At 38.1% G+C, this 15325-nt stretch overlaps 1 protein-coding gene across 3 annotated transcripts; it reads right to left on the bottom strand.

Moving 5' to 3' along the window:
* Positions 1–2308: 2308 nt before the first annotated feature.
* On the bottom strand, positions 2309–13887 carry tmem209 (transmembrane protein 209). 3 transcript variants are annotated; one of them, XM_088924050.1, is made up of 15 exons: positions 13822–13887; positions 12596–12737; positions 10836–10894; positions 10539–10670; positions 9882–10126; positions 9185–9389; positions 8708–8883; positions 8045–8116; positions 6458–6554; positions 6203–6328; positions 5651–5748; positions 5363–5477; positions 5172–5269; positions 4593–4666; positions 2309–2982 (listed from the first exon to the last, which is right to left on the bottom strand). In XM_088924050.1, the coding sequence occupies exons 2-15, from the start codon at positions 12733–12735 to the stop codon at positions 2928–2930; spliced, it is 1692 nt and encodes a 563-aa protein (XP_088780176.1). In that variant the 5' UTR covers positions 12736–12737; positions 13822–13887; the 3' UTR covers positions 2309–2927. The 3 variants fall into 3 exon arrangements, with proteins under 3 accessions (XP_088780176.1, XP_088780178.1, XP_088780177.1); XM_088924052.1 differs by having other exon boundaries at positions 12655–12737; positions 13822–13873; XM_088924051.1 differs by lacking the exon at positions 4593–4666 and having other exon boundaries at positions 2855–2982.
* Between the last annotated feature and the right edge of the window lie 1438 nt (positions 13888–15325).

The raw sequence follows: 15325 nt of genomic DNA, 5'->3' as shown, positions 1-15325 counted from the left end.
AACTGCACCAAGTTCTTTTTTGTTTGAGATGTACTGGCACATTACTAAACAGGCAAATGAGGTAAAAACAGGTAAATTAATCATGCTGATTAGCATTTGCTGTTGAAATGATGGTGAAACAGATGTCTGCAGTTACAGCCTCTGCTGGAAGCAATACAAGCAATGCATCGAAGACCACCTGCAGATACCGTGCTTTGGGATTTTGTCCCATTCCTCTTGCACAGCCTAGACAAGCACACACGTCTTTACTGGTCTGTGAGCTCTAGATGTCCCATCTCATCCCACGGGGCTCAATCCGTGCAAGTAGGAAATCCACAGAAACCCATTGATAAAAAAGGATGGAGAATGTGCACTGTCCTGTCAGGATGATTCCACAGGAAGGGCAGGAGGAGAGGTCCCTGGACTTCATCCAAGTAGTGATTCAGTGATCTAAAAGTATGGTGGTCACTGCAAGTACAGTTCTTTTGCAACCATACACTTGCCAAGACCCTGACAGTTGGACCTCCTCTATTAATCTTGGCAAAGTGTAGCGATACGAGATCAGATCATGGCCTGTCACAGACGAGCTGCTGTTAGCTCTTACTTTTTTGTCAGGTAAGAAACTGCAATGTGCCAAACAGCAAGTGACAGCGCACAAACTCAGCCTTCCACATGCTGAAGGCACACTGCTCTTCTTCTCTTGATAAGCAGAGTAGATTGGTTCCTTCCTTATTTTTTTCTTGATTTAGACAGTGCTCGATATTCAACGGGTATCAAAATCACTACTTTGAGGTGATGAATGCTTATGTAACAGAGTCACTTGAGCGTATGTCGTGATTTAATGATCACAATTACTCCAAAAATAATCCAATATTTGATCAAAAAACATATACATCTTTTTAAATACATGCATTGATGAAGTATCATTTCCTATGATGCTCAGTATAACAACGAATTGCATCATTATTTTTAAACCCTTTCCTATTATTCAGATTGTGCTTGGCAGTTCTTAAGAGTAGCTTGTATTGCATTAATCTTGCAATGGCAGAGCAATAGTTACAACTTCCTCGATTCAAAACACGTGCCTGTATGACAAAGGTCAAACCATGATTCCAGGTTTAAAATAGAATAAGTTGAGCTGAATGTTAGTAGATGTAAAAGCTGACAAATAGCTTTCCATTACACTGTTGTGTGACATCAGAAAAAGCCTACTGTTGGTCCACTAAAACCATTTTCAGCATTTACCAATTCTAGTTTCATTCACCAGGACAGCTCACATAGTGCAGATAACTGTCAACATAACAGCATGTTCGGAGCTAAAAGCATACAATGAATATTTAAAACCGTGATTTGATTTGGAAAATAAGAAGCAAACAGGAACCTTAAATTTCAATTTTAGACAATACTGATAAATCTGTGTTCTCCTTAAATTTCTAACAGGATTAATAAAGTTGGAAAAATACAAGATATTGGTACATAGCCTTGCCATAGCCTATTCTAAAGGTAACTGGAATGTTTTAGTCATACAAGACTGAAATATACAATTATATATTAGTCTGGAATGCACTGAGGAAAGAACAGACAAAGCACAAAAACACAAAAGAGGGGAAAAAAAGAACAATTCAGTTTGTACAGCAGTAGAGCATTCCCCATATAACAGCCCCTACCCAGAACAGGTCTCTAACTCATTCAGAAAACCCAAACACATTGCACATATTTACCCAGTTTGTTGCCACCCAATACCTGTAAAATGACAATGTTAAAAACATTGTGCGATAAGTGTCACACCTTGCGCCCTGTTCCTTCAAGGTTAGGCTTCAGCTTGCCGGGCCCCTCAACAAATGATGTAATTATTGAAAATGTTAGATTTTTTAATAAACTGCACGCACTCAAGAACAGACACAGCAAAATGTGCAGGTGTTTTCGAATAGTCTATCTGCATCTTTCTTGATTAGTCAACACAAAGCAAAACACAGCTCACTTAAGATTTAAAATGCTTAAAGTGACAGTAAACTCGCATTTCAGAAATTGGTGAAAACCATAGTAAAGCAGTAGTACTTACCTAATACAGGCCCATGCACACAGCAGGTTATGCGACTGTTACTGTGAGCAAGCAGCAGGCACAAGCTCTTATAAATGATCTGTCTTACATGGCATACTGCCCTCCAGTGGGAAAAAGTAGTACTTTTTCTTCCATTAATTAAAGTTAACTACTACTGTAGCCATTCCAACTGAAGCTCTCAAAACTGGGCAACAGTGCAGAAAAAAAAAGCTAACTACTCAAACATAGTAAAATTAGCAAATGTACAGGATTTACACAGAGGTTCTGTATTTTATATATATATATTTAATAGAAACACCATAGATTTACACATTTCATACCATTTTGTTTTTACAAAAGTTCTTTTATTTAGTGCGATCCTTGGAAAATAGCGAGGTATCAAATAATGTTTGTACCTCCTATTTTAAGATTTTAATAAAATACATCAGCTTGATAAACAAGAACCCACCATACATTACAGAATACCAATAATGATTTTTGTAGCTTTACAAGAAATTTTGTTGGCAAAACTACTTACACAATAGTGTGAAAATCATATTTTAGCACCCATTTGGTTAAAATATGTATCTCAATGTAGCACTTTTAAAACAAAGTATTTTCAAAACAGTAACTTGTACAGAGGTAAAAATGTTGTAATGTAACCCATTCATCTTTCTGCTGGACAGCCACTAAAGTTAGGGTTTTAATGGTAATGTCACTGAAATGCCAGTTTTCCATACAGAAAATACAAACCCTTAAAAAACATTAGCATATAAGCCGATGAAGAACATACAAGGTTTATTTCACCATGGCAATCTTCTTGTAAAAATAGCCCAATTGTAAAGGTCTCCTTAACTCAAAGGTTACTAATGCTGAAGAGCATTAGAAAAACAAAACGGTCACAATTTCAGTCACCAAATATCCACAGGATGTTCACTCCTGATAAGCCAAGATTAACTCTTCTGTTGAAAGGAAAAAAAAAAAACATTCACCTATGGTAAAATACACCAATTTCTGAGCTATGCAAAAGGTCCTCAATTATTTTATACTTTTTATAATCAAAAACAGAGACGTGATGCAATATAAATATTCATATTCAGTTATGAACAAATGTCAAGCATTTCCGCTTTTAAGGCACTTTAAAAAAGTAATATACGTACCAAAACATATTTGAAATGCCCTGGTGTTTATAATCAGAATTTGCCAGTTACCTCATTATTTACCAAAGACCAACATTTATTTGATTATAAAAAATACTGAGCAAAAACAGTTTTTTTGGAAATGTAATGGTCTTCAATCTTGGTCATCAGTCATCAGCTAAAAATAAAACTAAAAATATGGCATCCCTTGATTTATGAAAAACCAAATGATGAATTTTTGCTATATCAAAGCTGGCAAATTTATAGCTATTTTTAAAACAATGACCAGGTTGTCACTATAACAAACAATTCCTTGCTGGTAAGCATTTTACTGTAGGCAGAGGAACAAACTTCAGTGCACAGTGTAGTTCTATGCATCCTACACTGTCCACTGTGTTTTTAACAACTGACTTAAAAGGAGGTTTTAAATTGTTTGTGTGATTTTTCTGGGATTCAGGAAACAGAGGGATTTGAATATAATCATATGGGGAATCAATTGTAAATTTACAAATATCTGGCAACAGTTTTCATGGAATGAACTATTTCTAAATTGAGGAATGCTGGTCAACTAGAAAAGCAGCTGTGTGCACGTTATGATGCCAAAAAATAACATTCCCCAACTGGATTTTAATGGATACAATAAAAGCAGTGCGTGCAGGTACAGCTTCCACAACAAAATGGCAGAAAAATTAAATGAACTTGGTAAATGAAAATAAAAACAGGAAAGGATGCTAGAATATCACATATCACTACTGCATCGCAGCTACACAAAAGTAACACACAAGAACACAATTACACCTCAGAAATTCATTGCACTGTATATTTTGTAGATCACCCTGGATAAGGGTGCTAAGCAACTTAATAAAATAGGGCAGATTACACAACCTGTGGTAACACTTGACCTTTATTTGCAATATTTTCCAGTAGCCCTGGTACCCATCACTCAGTATTGAGTGTAACTTAAATTATACTACTGTTTCAGTTCTGCAAATTTCAGCTAGGAATAATTTGCTCAGTTTTTATGATGAATTAATTTTGGTTGTTGCTTGAACACAGCAAAGGAAAAGCAATCAAAAACTGCACTGTTCAAATCTGATTTTTGCAGTTGTTTTTTCAAGTATGGTTTTACTGGGTGCTAGCCTAGTTTCAGTGTAAGAATTAAAACAGGTAAAGCTTATTCTATCTATATATTTGATATCAGAACAGGCAAATAATCTAACAGTTCAATTCGATCAAAAGTATGATCACAAAGTTTATTCTATCCAGTGCAAGAACTATTCAGTTTTGTAATGGCCACAAAATCTTTACTGCAAATAATAGCCGTGAGAATGCTTGTGATGTTTTGTTCTTTTTCTCTTAAGACCCCCTAATCTCACTCCAAAGAATATCATTAGTTTCTCTTTCAGACAAAAGCTAGTGAAGATTGAACTTACCCCAACATCCCAGATTCCTTGGTCTTAATGACAAACAGAAACATGAGAATAGTGTGGAACATATTGTTTCTGCCCTGTGAAAAACATCAGTTACTCAAAATGGGAAGATTTGTATTTTGCTCTCAAGTGTTCACCAAGATTACACAGGAGTACACTTTTACTTTTAAAAGCAGAAACAAGGGGGTTGCTTCTTAAAATGTCAACCTTGGAAATGACATGCAATTCTAGCTTTTCATATGTAAGGTCCTGAAGAGAAACAAGTGCTACGAAACATGCAAAAAATTAAATTGAGGATTTTTGGTTTAAAAACTTGTCAAAATACACTTTTTGTTTTGTAATGAAGTGTAATGTAATTTTTCTATTACATTTCAAAGAGTTTCAAATCTCTCATACAGGGAATGATCACAATTCAGACTAGACCACTGTTATTGTCTTCAATGCTCTGTACAGAGTGTTCTATCAAAACACTGTTCAAAGTAATGCACAGGACTGCACAAGAGAAAAAAGACAAATTACACTTAACAGTTGTTTACTGAAATCTTAGTTTTGTGTGTAAAATATAAAAAACAGAACATTTACCTTTGGAAGACTGTAGATATGCCCCTGATAGATGAGCTGATAATGAGGAGGGTTAGTGCTGCTTTGATGAATACAGAACAGGTTCTCATTTGACATGTCTATTTAAGTGAAAAATTAAGGAAAGAAAAATAATTAGGGTGTTTCCCCTTGGAGAAACAATGAACACCCACCCTTACCAGAACAAACGTTACCTGGCTTGTCCGGTGTCTGTATGAAGTGCTGGGAGGTGAACGTCTTCCCATCGGGGTATTTTGGATGCGGTGGAAGCCGGGAGTCCAGATATGTGCAGAAAATATGCATGATAATCTGAAAGGCAAATTTAATAACCAAGCAGACAGTAGTTAGTTAATTTGCACAAAGTGTCTTTTCCTCTCCATCATCTGTTCTCTCAGGATGCTATGATTTGACGAGGTACTTCACACAGGCCGCAGTTTCTCTGAAATACATGCGATTTAGTGTCAAGAAATGAGGGGGCTTACAGCTGAATCGGTGGGCAGGTCGGTATCCCATTTCCTTCCCTTGAAGTCACCTCCTCCGTTCCATCGGAATGAGCTCATGCAGCCGCCATGTGCCAGCTCTGAGAGAAGAAGTAGTTAAAGGCTACGCACTGCACACTGTAAATAACACCTCGGAAAACGTCCATACTTCTGCTATGTGTGAGAATACTGGCATTTGGAATGTAAAACTGTGAATTTTTATAAAAACCATTAACTACGTGCTCCAAGAGACACTCGCATCGTCCAAGCAGCATATGTAGCAAAATCCCAAAACAGATTGAGAATGAAGCAAAAGCCAGATTTAAAAAAACACATGTATCTGAAAGTCTTACTCACTTCAACTACAGTTAAAAGTCTACCCAAAACCTTAAATATTGACTGCTATAGATCATGCGAGTGGACAGCGACTGGTGGTACAGCACAGTTTCAGGTTGTGATGCTGACAAAAAACTGAAAATGTGCCCGATTTCTAACTTATGAAACAATAGAAAAGAAGGGAGCATGTAACTTGTGAAATATTAACTTCACCCTTACCCTTGATTCGCTCGACAAGGTATTCTTGGTTGGGTGTGATGTCCAGATACTGTACAATTGTATTCAACGTTGGAATTAAGGAAGCTTTCACCAGAGCTGCTTGTTTAAGACTGCTGATACTGGCTTCTGTTAGCGAGACAAAATCCAAATACAGAAAGAATATAGACAGGGGCTGAAAAAGAATATTTGGACTTGTTGAAGACTACAAGTAGAGCATTCCTTCTGCATTGTAACACAACACATGGTTCCCTTTACCTCCTGTTTGCAGCTCAGGACATCCCATCCTTCTGAGCAGCGTATTCACAGAATCAATCTCTTTCACCAGTGCAACCAGGATAGTGTCGTTAATCCACTGCCAAAGCCAAGAAGAACATTTCAGAAAACTGGCCTTTCTTTCACAGGACATGGACTGTAGCTTAAAGACTGAATAATACTCTACTCCTTTGCATTTGTTTATATTTGGTAACACTTTTGAAAAGGAGAGGGATCCCAAACTTCCCACTAATCTTTCCAGTGTGAGCTGCTGAGTGATCACGACACCCTTTCTGTACCTCTGGCAACTGCTGCCAAATTAGAAAATTCAAACTGCACATTCCTTATTGAACAGAAACACACCAAAAATTAAAGCATGAACCTAAAATAGAGGGACAGCAGCAAACTTAATGATAATCTAAGGGCAAACCAGCTGGCCCAGAGTCCCCCTGACATTACAATTTTCTCAGTCTCGTCTAATAAAAGCTCTGCTTTCGGAGACGCTTCATTTTCACTGCCTTCTGTTACTTGGGCCCAATGGGTTCTCAGACCGCCTATATTTTTGACAAGGATGAATGAATTTCTCGCACCCCATAGTCAATTGATCAATTAATAATCAAGAGCTCATCATTTCATCGTTTAACAGTCGTAAGCAATGTTTGATCTAAAAAGAGTGTCTGTACAGGATGCCCACTGCAATTAACAGCAGAAACACACTTCAGAAATGGACATATTTGTAATTTGGATAACCAACCTTACATGAAAACTCCACAAACCTCAATATATGCACTGAATATAACTTCTGGTTTGAAAAGCATGAACAATCTGACTGTCACTATGAAGCTCTTAAAATAATCAATACAAAACGTAAATTATAAATTCAGTGTGTTTCATACTCATAGAGATTATATTTCACAGAATACTGAGAATGAAGTGCCCACAAACATTTTGAAGAGTTGTCCCTCAAGTATTTGGGCACACTGTTGGTTTTGGGTCCAGAGGACTAAAGCACTGTGAAGGATCTGACCTGATCTTACCTGCTGCGTTTTTCATTTTAAATGTATTCTTTTCAGAGAACACCGAGATCTGCTGTGTGCCATTTCAGGAATAACTGAAACGCAGGGATAACCTTTTCAGAAATAACAATTGTGTCATTTCTGGAAAGATTTTGTATAGGTTCCAACACATACGCAATGATCACTTCTAAACTCTCATTTGGGGGTAATAGTGGAAAGTGACCAGGCTGTACTTATAGACTATAAAACTCCTGAAAACCTGCTTGGATTCAGAGCACCAGAAACAACAATTTTACACTTGTACGTATTCATTATACAATCAATCAATGTTAGACTCAAAGTTTAAAAGAATGAAAAGTACTCTATTCTCTCCCATATGATGCTTGCATCAAACAAGATCTACATACAGAGGTGCCTAATGGCCTCTATATAGGTGCTATTTGATACTTTGAAACCTCCCCCCCAAAGAGACAAGCTTAAAAAAGGAGCTACCTTCTAACTGATGTGCTGTACAGGCCATGCAACAAACCATCAACAGAAGTGGGAATCTAGGGGTAGAAGCGATTTTTCTTACATTTCTCAGCTTGGCTGTCCAGGTATCGATCCGATCCACCACCAGGCGGTTTGTTGTAATCCTGGCCCAGACCTAGAAGAGACATTTTTTTTATTTCAGAATAAAAATAACTTTCCAGAACTGGGATTCTTTTCTAAAATGCATTTTTTGGTTGGTCAATTAAAATCAAACATTACAATTGAAAAGAGAAATAAGCAAATTGGCCTAAAAACTTAATTTTCAAGTCTTAAAAAATAAACTTTGAAGTAAAAAAAAATACAATTATACAGTATCATGTCATGTAATTTACCAAACCACTTTATACCATACGGTGTTGCGGGAAGCCGGAGCCTACCCAGCAAGCAACGAGCGCAAGGCAGGGTACAGCCTGTAGGGGGCGCCAGTCCATCGCAGGCCAATCATACATGGGGACAATTTGGAGGACCCAGGAGGTCTTTATACAGTATCATTGATTACAATTAGTTGAGCCTTGACAAGCTGACCCAGCACTTGTTCAATTTTAAAATGTTGAATGTTAATTGAAAGTTTGCGTGCCGCAACTCACATTTCTCAAATACCGACAATTTTAATAATGCCGTCACTTTTAGTGGGTCTCTTTTGCCTCAATCCAGTGGTATCAGAAATGACAACAGGGGAAAACTACAACCCTCTCTCTCCACTCACCTCTTCAGCAGCTTGTTTGGAGCCCAGGTCTGTTTCATCTTTGTGTGCAGAAGGAGCCTGGGACCTGCAGGCTAACTGGTACTGAAATTTCCTCAGACTCTGAGCGTAGTCTCCCACTGAGCGGTTGTAATTCCAGAATGTAGGGCTGTTTGAAGGAGAGGCAGACTCTGGACTTCCTAAAGGGCAAAATAAAAACATGAAGCAGAAATAAAATCTATGCAATACTACTGGGCTGCCCTCACTCAATTGGTATTGATCTAAAAAGAAATGTAATATTCAGGCTAACAATGCTTACAAATAAAAAAAACTTTTAAAATGAAAAAAATTATATGAAAAAGTCTTAGGTGTTTTGGGAGACAATGCGGACAAGCAAACAAGGCAAAAACATTAGGATATAAAGACAAAAGAGTAGTACGTAAGGAATGTTGTGTTAAACGCGTATAATGCACTAGCAAGGCCTCACTCCTGTCTGCTTACCCAGTTGACTGCGATGCCTTCGCTCCTCTTCAGAGCGCAGGAATGACTCCAGAGACTTGAGGTCAGCCACGTAATCCTCTTTCCCGCCAGGAGAGTTGAAGACTGAGGGAGAGGTGCGATATCGTGCTCTCAGGCTGGAGCCCTCCGCCGGGCCAACACTACTGGGATAGGGAGAGGATCCTGGGGACGGGCTGTAGTTCAACATCTGGAACCAAGCAACAGGTCCTCCGAATATTAGAGAGAGCAGCTGAACTAGCAGTTCAAGCAACCGTTCAAGACTGCCATAGTCCTGGCAGTACCCAACCATTTCTGTCTGTTCTCATACCAGCAGGGCAGCGAGGGACGCTGCTTGAGTTAGAACTCCCTTGGAACCAATGTTTGCCTATGAGCAAAACGCCACAGATTTTAAAAATGCTCTGCAATGGTAATTTCTTTGTGTTTAAGAACCTAAGCCACTCAATACGCTAAACTAGCTGGTCTTGCTTGATGTTTAGAATCCAGTGAGATTTAATCAAATGGAATCTACCAGGACAGCTAATAGACTAGTTCTGAACAATATTACGGCAAAGACAAAAACACAATCCGCTGTTCTCTTCTCTGTGCTTCAGCCCTACTACGAGTCAAGCAGATCAACTATTTTTTGGTGCTTAATCTGACGGTCATAACCCAACTGGTACAACGGCACACAGGCAGGCACCTTGTTGAAGCTGCTGTTGGCGGAGTAGGCGAGGGGAGGGGAGAAGGAGCCACCGCTGCCTGCAGGGGAAGGGCTCTGCAGCGAGGGGCTGTAGCCGGTCACGCAGCCGGGGGAGAACTTGGGGCTGGTGCTGGGGGGCCGCGAGGGGCTGTAGCTCAGCACGCTCTGACCCTGCAGGGGTGAGGCCTGGGTGGAGACAGGAGCTTCCTTCTTCTCTGGCTTCTGAGGAGGAGAGACCTGGATCCCTGGGAGCACACATGGGAAGAGAATCAAAACCTAGGTATTTATCTAGAGGCGCATTTTAAGCAAGCTAATGTGTGACAGAAACATACTTCACGACAAATATAAATGAGAAAAGGGGAATCAAAGTCTCTTATCATTTAAAATATTCAACTGGCACTGATAATATGGCACAAATATACAAGTAAAGGTTTATTCCATGCTGAAAAAAGAAGAAACAATGTTCTTTTTTGCTCTTTTGGAATAAACCTTTACTTGTTCCTTTGCAGCCTACACATGCTGACGCAGCTACCTACTTGAACTACTTTAGCACAAATGCAGCTGTAAAGAACAACAGAAAAAGTAGATATTTATACAATTAACAGAGACTGATTTCTGTGCTTCGCGTTCACTGTAGAGAAAAGCCAACACACCCACCTGAGTTCCTCAGACCGAGAAGCCTGTGTTGTTCAGGTGTCACTGTGATGGTAGAAGGAGCCACTGTGTACTTGAAGTACCTCCAGAAGTCAAACAGCGCATTGAGGCTGAACAAAGAAGCCAGTACTAGTTCTGCATAAAAGTAAATCAGAATGTTTTAAAGTTACCTCATGCAAAAAAAGGTTCAATTAGAAAGAGCACAACACTTGTATTAATTACATTATTCCAAAAACACTGCTCTCTCTTGGATTTGTGACACCAAGGAAATGAATTAACCTTAATGTGACAGTGTCTTACCTATATACCAAAGAGGCCAATAGGAGATGTTGTAATATTTGCTCAGCATTTTTCCTGTCCTGCAAAAAAAAGATCTTCATTTTCCGAGGATTACAAGCATTACACCAATCCCTATTAAGCTTCCCAAAATGCAACATGACACTGGCATACATACAAAGTGTTTTAGTTCTATACTAAAATGTTATACTAAGCTAGAATAAACATTACCTTGAGCAATAGCAGCAGTATTTTAACATCACTCACCCTTTTCTTAACTTCAGATTCTTTATTACTAATACACAGCTGTTTACAAAATGTCACCAGTAAGCAACGGGCACAGAGTCTGTCCATGCATGCTACACGATGCCAGTGATGCCAGTCCACTGCACCACTCACAAAGACACAAACACACACACTTACATCAGGGCCAATTGAACAGAAACCAATGAACCTACTGTTATGTCTCTGGACTGTGGGAGGAAACCGGAGCACCAAGGGGAAACCCACGTGAACATGCGGAATACGAACAAATTCAACGCAGATAGCACCTTGGGTCTGGAATTGAACCCAGGGCCCCAGCACTGAGGCATCCATGCTACTCTAACTACACATCAAAGTATGATCGATACCAACTGAGTTTGTGCTAAACTATCCATAAAGTAAACTTTGGATCTGGCTGATGACCAGGGATTGGGATTTGGATAATGGCTGATCTATAATGAAAAGAGAATTATAGATACACAGTTAGTTCATCATTTATATGGCATGATGAGTTCCTGATGGCCTCTTCTCATTCAAATGTTCATCTTTTTAAAAGGTTTGTTGAGGTTTATCAATTTCTTGTACAATGTAAAGAAAAGAGAGGATAAATGGTGGGTGACGAAGACGATGGAACACATAAAGGTTGTACCCACAGGAGTCAGACACCGGGACTGAGCTCCTGGTCTTTGGTCCTTTTACATGCTATTTATTTTAAAGTTTTAAAAGTAACTATTTTTTCTCACTCTGGGTCTTAGCTTATTAACTGTAGATTTACATGAGTAATTGTTTTTATTATTGGTACTTTTTAAATGCCTTTGAATTAGAAAAGTTTTATTTAAAATTGTCTGCATCAATTTTTTTGCAAAGTTATTTTTGTTTCAGTGTCTTATTCTGATTTGGAGTTTTTACTGATTTTATAAAATCTATAGAGAGTAAGACAATGAAAACGTTTTACTGACTCGCATTATGAAATAAATCTCTAGGAGATAAAGGATGGCTACATCAGCCAAACCTTGTTATTCACAGTGGTGTGCAACTGGGTATACTGTCTTAAAAACTCTGTTAGTCTGCCTGTTGCTGATAAAGCGAGAGCTCACACATCCTAAATTAAGAACCCCTGTATAATCCGAGGCACATTAAACCAAAAACTTGCAAATGAAAAGAGTGGAAATGGAGAACTACCTGTATGGAATAAAAATTAAACTAGCGTTTTTTTTTACCTAGATGTTTAATTTCATAAAAAGAGCTGAGGATCATCAGAGGTAAGAAAACAACAGCACACAGCAAATGAACAGGTACACATTCCAGGCCAGATCAGTCCGATGCCAAAGGAAATGTGCTAAACTGATTCAATTAAGCAAACTATTAGCTCACTTAGGTCAATAAGAGCAGAGGTGGTACAAAAACCCGCAGGCACCTCCAGGTCTACGGTTGTGCAGCACCTAGCAGAAGGCATCGTGCCAGTTTTGTTGGGGGTTAATATGCAAACCGAAGTGAAGTGCTGAAGGACGTGCACTGACATTTCTGTGTAGATCATGCCGGCCAGAGAAACGTTGAGGACTCCCCAGGCAAGCACCACCTTCCTGGTCTGCTCCTCCTTCTTCATCTTCATAGTCCTGTCAATGAGGGCAGGCACCAAGCCCTCTTTCTCCGGCGTCATCCCTGGGGGAAACAGGAGCCCACACTTACCACAACATGCTAGGCCAGCCTGTGGTTTAGCGCTTTTGTTTTTAGAAAGAATAAGAATGTACCCTGCACTGCTATATAGTTAGGGATACAAACAAAGGCTGGACTCTTTTACCCGAACAATTCAAAATCAAAGCATAAGCAATAATGGGAGTATGAGTAGCTCTAAAAAAATCAATTTAACTACTCACATTACCAGTTATACGACGCTCTTTCACACACTTTACGTTTTCATCTCACTTTAAGAATATAGTCGTTGTAGGACTATATTGTCCCTACATAGTAGTTTTCATCAGGCGAGAAACTATTCACTCATAAATGTCAGGGAGTATAAAACAATTCAACAGTATATAAACAAAAACCAGACAACATCTAACACACTACTGGCAAATAGACATAAATAGTTTTTATCCAAAGATACGCCAAGTGCTTTACATATAAGACATTCCCTTACAAAAAGCTGTCGTCACCACTTCGTTGCCTTTTGATCTTTTCAACAGTCACATTGGATCAAAACACTTGTATTCCGTTGCTGACATATACAGAGTACCAGCTTCTTCAAGCCAGAATCCAGTGCAATTGATTGTAAAACGAATATGTGCTCGTAGATCCCTCTATATTTACCTAGAACGTGTCAAACTCAAATGCAGGAAAAACTATATTTTTTCCTTTTTCACAGAAGAACTCGTAACCGCGTGTGAACAGCAAAAAAGCATACAGAATACGCCGCTCCGTCTATTTTTGCAAGTGCTGTTTCATTATAACGCCATTTATTAAAGATCCGTAATAAGGTTATTTGATTCTTGTATACAATATTTTTTGAATATTTCTAAAAGTTAAAGGAAACCCAGCAAGTTAATTCGCGTTCCTCCTTCACCTTAGTCCTCATTTTTACTCTGACCGAAAAAGTGTCTGACATTAGCAGTTCGCGTTGTTGTTCTAGCGTGATTTAATAACTCCTTTTACTGATGCTTGTTTACAATACATAATTTCGTATTCACAGATTATTTAGCGATGAACAAAAAAAACTACAGATTAGTTTTTATTTTAAAAAACATACTTATCCCGCTCTCTTTCCCGACTGCTCCCTGACTTGCCCACGCAGAAGCATGACCCCGGAAATAGATGTGATGTACTTTTTTTAACTTCCGGGCAGGTATCGGCTGCCGAGGCAATAAGTAGTGAGCTGCAGGTGGTTGTGCTTCTAATGTCATTGTGAGACTCTGAACAAATTATTTTACTCAGTATTCTTGTGTGGTTAATGTAAAATAACATTTGCGAATGCATGTTACCTATTAACTTACGACACTGTAATAGTCAACTTTAATGATTTGTTTGAGTTTTGTGATTTTTTAACTGTTCTTCTTATTATGAGATGTACATATATAATCCAAATCACAGGAAAGTGCATTTTATATTACCTGTCACTATAAATGAAAAGTGTTTTTTTGTTACTTGATTTTATCGTGGCAGGTATGTCATATAATGTGTTAAAGTATAACATTTACCTGTCTGAAAAAGTCTCAAATTTAAATAATAATTGCTTACACTTATATAGTGCTTTTCTGGACACTCCACTCAAAGCGCTTTACAGGTAATGGGGTCTCCCCTCCACCACCCCCAATGTGCAGCATCCACCTGGATGATGCGACGGCAGCCATAGTGCGCCAGAACGCTCACCACACACCAGCTATTAGTGGGGAGGAGAGCAGAGTAATGAAGCCCATAAATGACACTGGAAGGGTCCTCTCCGTACAATATTTGAATAAGTATAGTGACCATCAAAACTAACTGCTTATCCAAAAGTTTGCCCTCCAAAAGTATGGGGACAGCAAAGTCACAACTGCTATTTTTCTTGTTCAGTCAAGCAATCTGGATTTGTGATCTAATATTGATATAATTAATAAAAACAATATAATATAGATTTTATTTTTGGGTAATATTAGATTATTATTTATATTTTTGGTGATATTAGAAGGACAAAAGCATGTTTTGTGTTTAAACCATGGTTTCCAAGTTTCCATAATTACTGGTACACATTCAGTTACATTTAAGAGTGTAAAGTCTATTTGCTTGGATATCCCTTTGATGCAATAACTGCACGATGTGTGTGATCCGTTGAGCTCACTAAACTCTGTGAGCACTGAGTAGTATAACTTACATGAGTTTTTAATAGTCTGGGGAGGTTGCACAAATAAAAAAAGTACTAAGAATTCATTTTGGGATCTTAGAAATTTAAATTACATTCAAATTTGATAGCAATTTAAAAAATAAAATTTAATTATTAATCACAGCCTAAAACACCATTGTTTTTTTATTTGAAACTACAGTACTACAATACATTTCTCAGTTCCTTTAGCTCTAATTATGCTCTTCAGCACAATTTAATTAAGAATGATTATTTTGTAAAAAATGAACTAAGTCTTTCTCAGTCATATCAACTGTAAATTGTATTACTGTATTACTATGTAATTTTACTGTAACTGTATTACTATGTCATTTTAATTAAATTGTATATTTTATAATCTAATGTACATTAAAGAAAATGCAATAAGGCAGATTCT

The sequence above is a fragment of the Atractosteus spatula genome, chromosome 8 (genome assembly GCF_055471065.1).
Source record: "Atractosteus spatula isolate fAtrSpa1 chromosome 8, fAtrSpa1.hap1, whole genome shotgun sequence".
Classification (NCBI taxonomy): Eukaryota; Metazoa; Chordata; class Actinopteri; order Semionotiformes; family Lepisosteidae; genus Atractosteus; species Atractosteus spatula.
Note: the sequence above shows the minus strand (reverse complement) of the source record. Positions and strands in the feature narration are given on the sequence as shown.

Bases quoted from the DNA above. Each gene is read 5' to 3' on its own strand.
- tmem209 (XM_088924050.1), bottom strand. From the start codon at position 12,735: ATGACGCCGGAGAAAGAGGGCTTGGTGCCTGCCCTCATTGACAGGACT. The intron at 8,117-8,707 runs GTGAGTGGAGAG...TGTCTCTTCTAG, and splicing joins CCAAACAAGCTGCTGAAGAG to GTCTGGGCCAGGATTACAAC. The intron at 6,555-8,044 runs GTAAGAAAAATC...TGGCTTTGGCAG, and splicing joins GGACAGCCAAGCTGAGAAAT to TGGATTAACGACACTATCCT.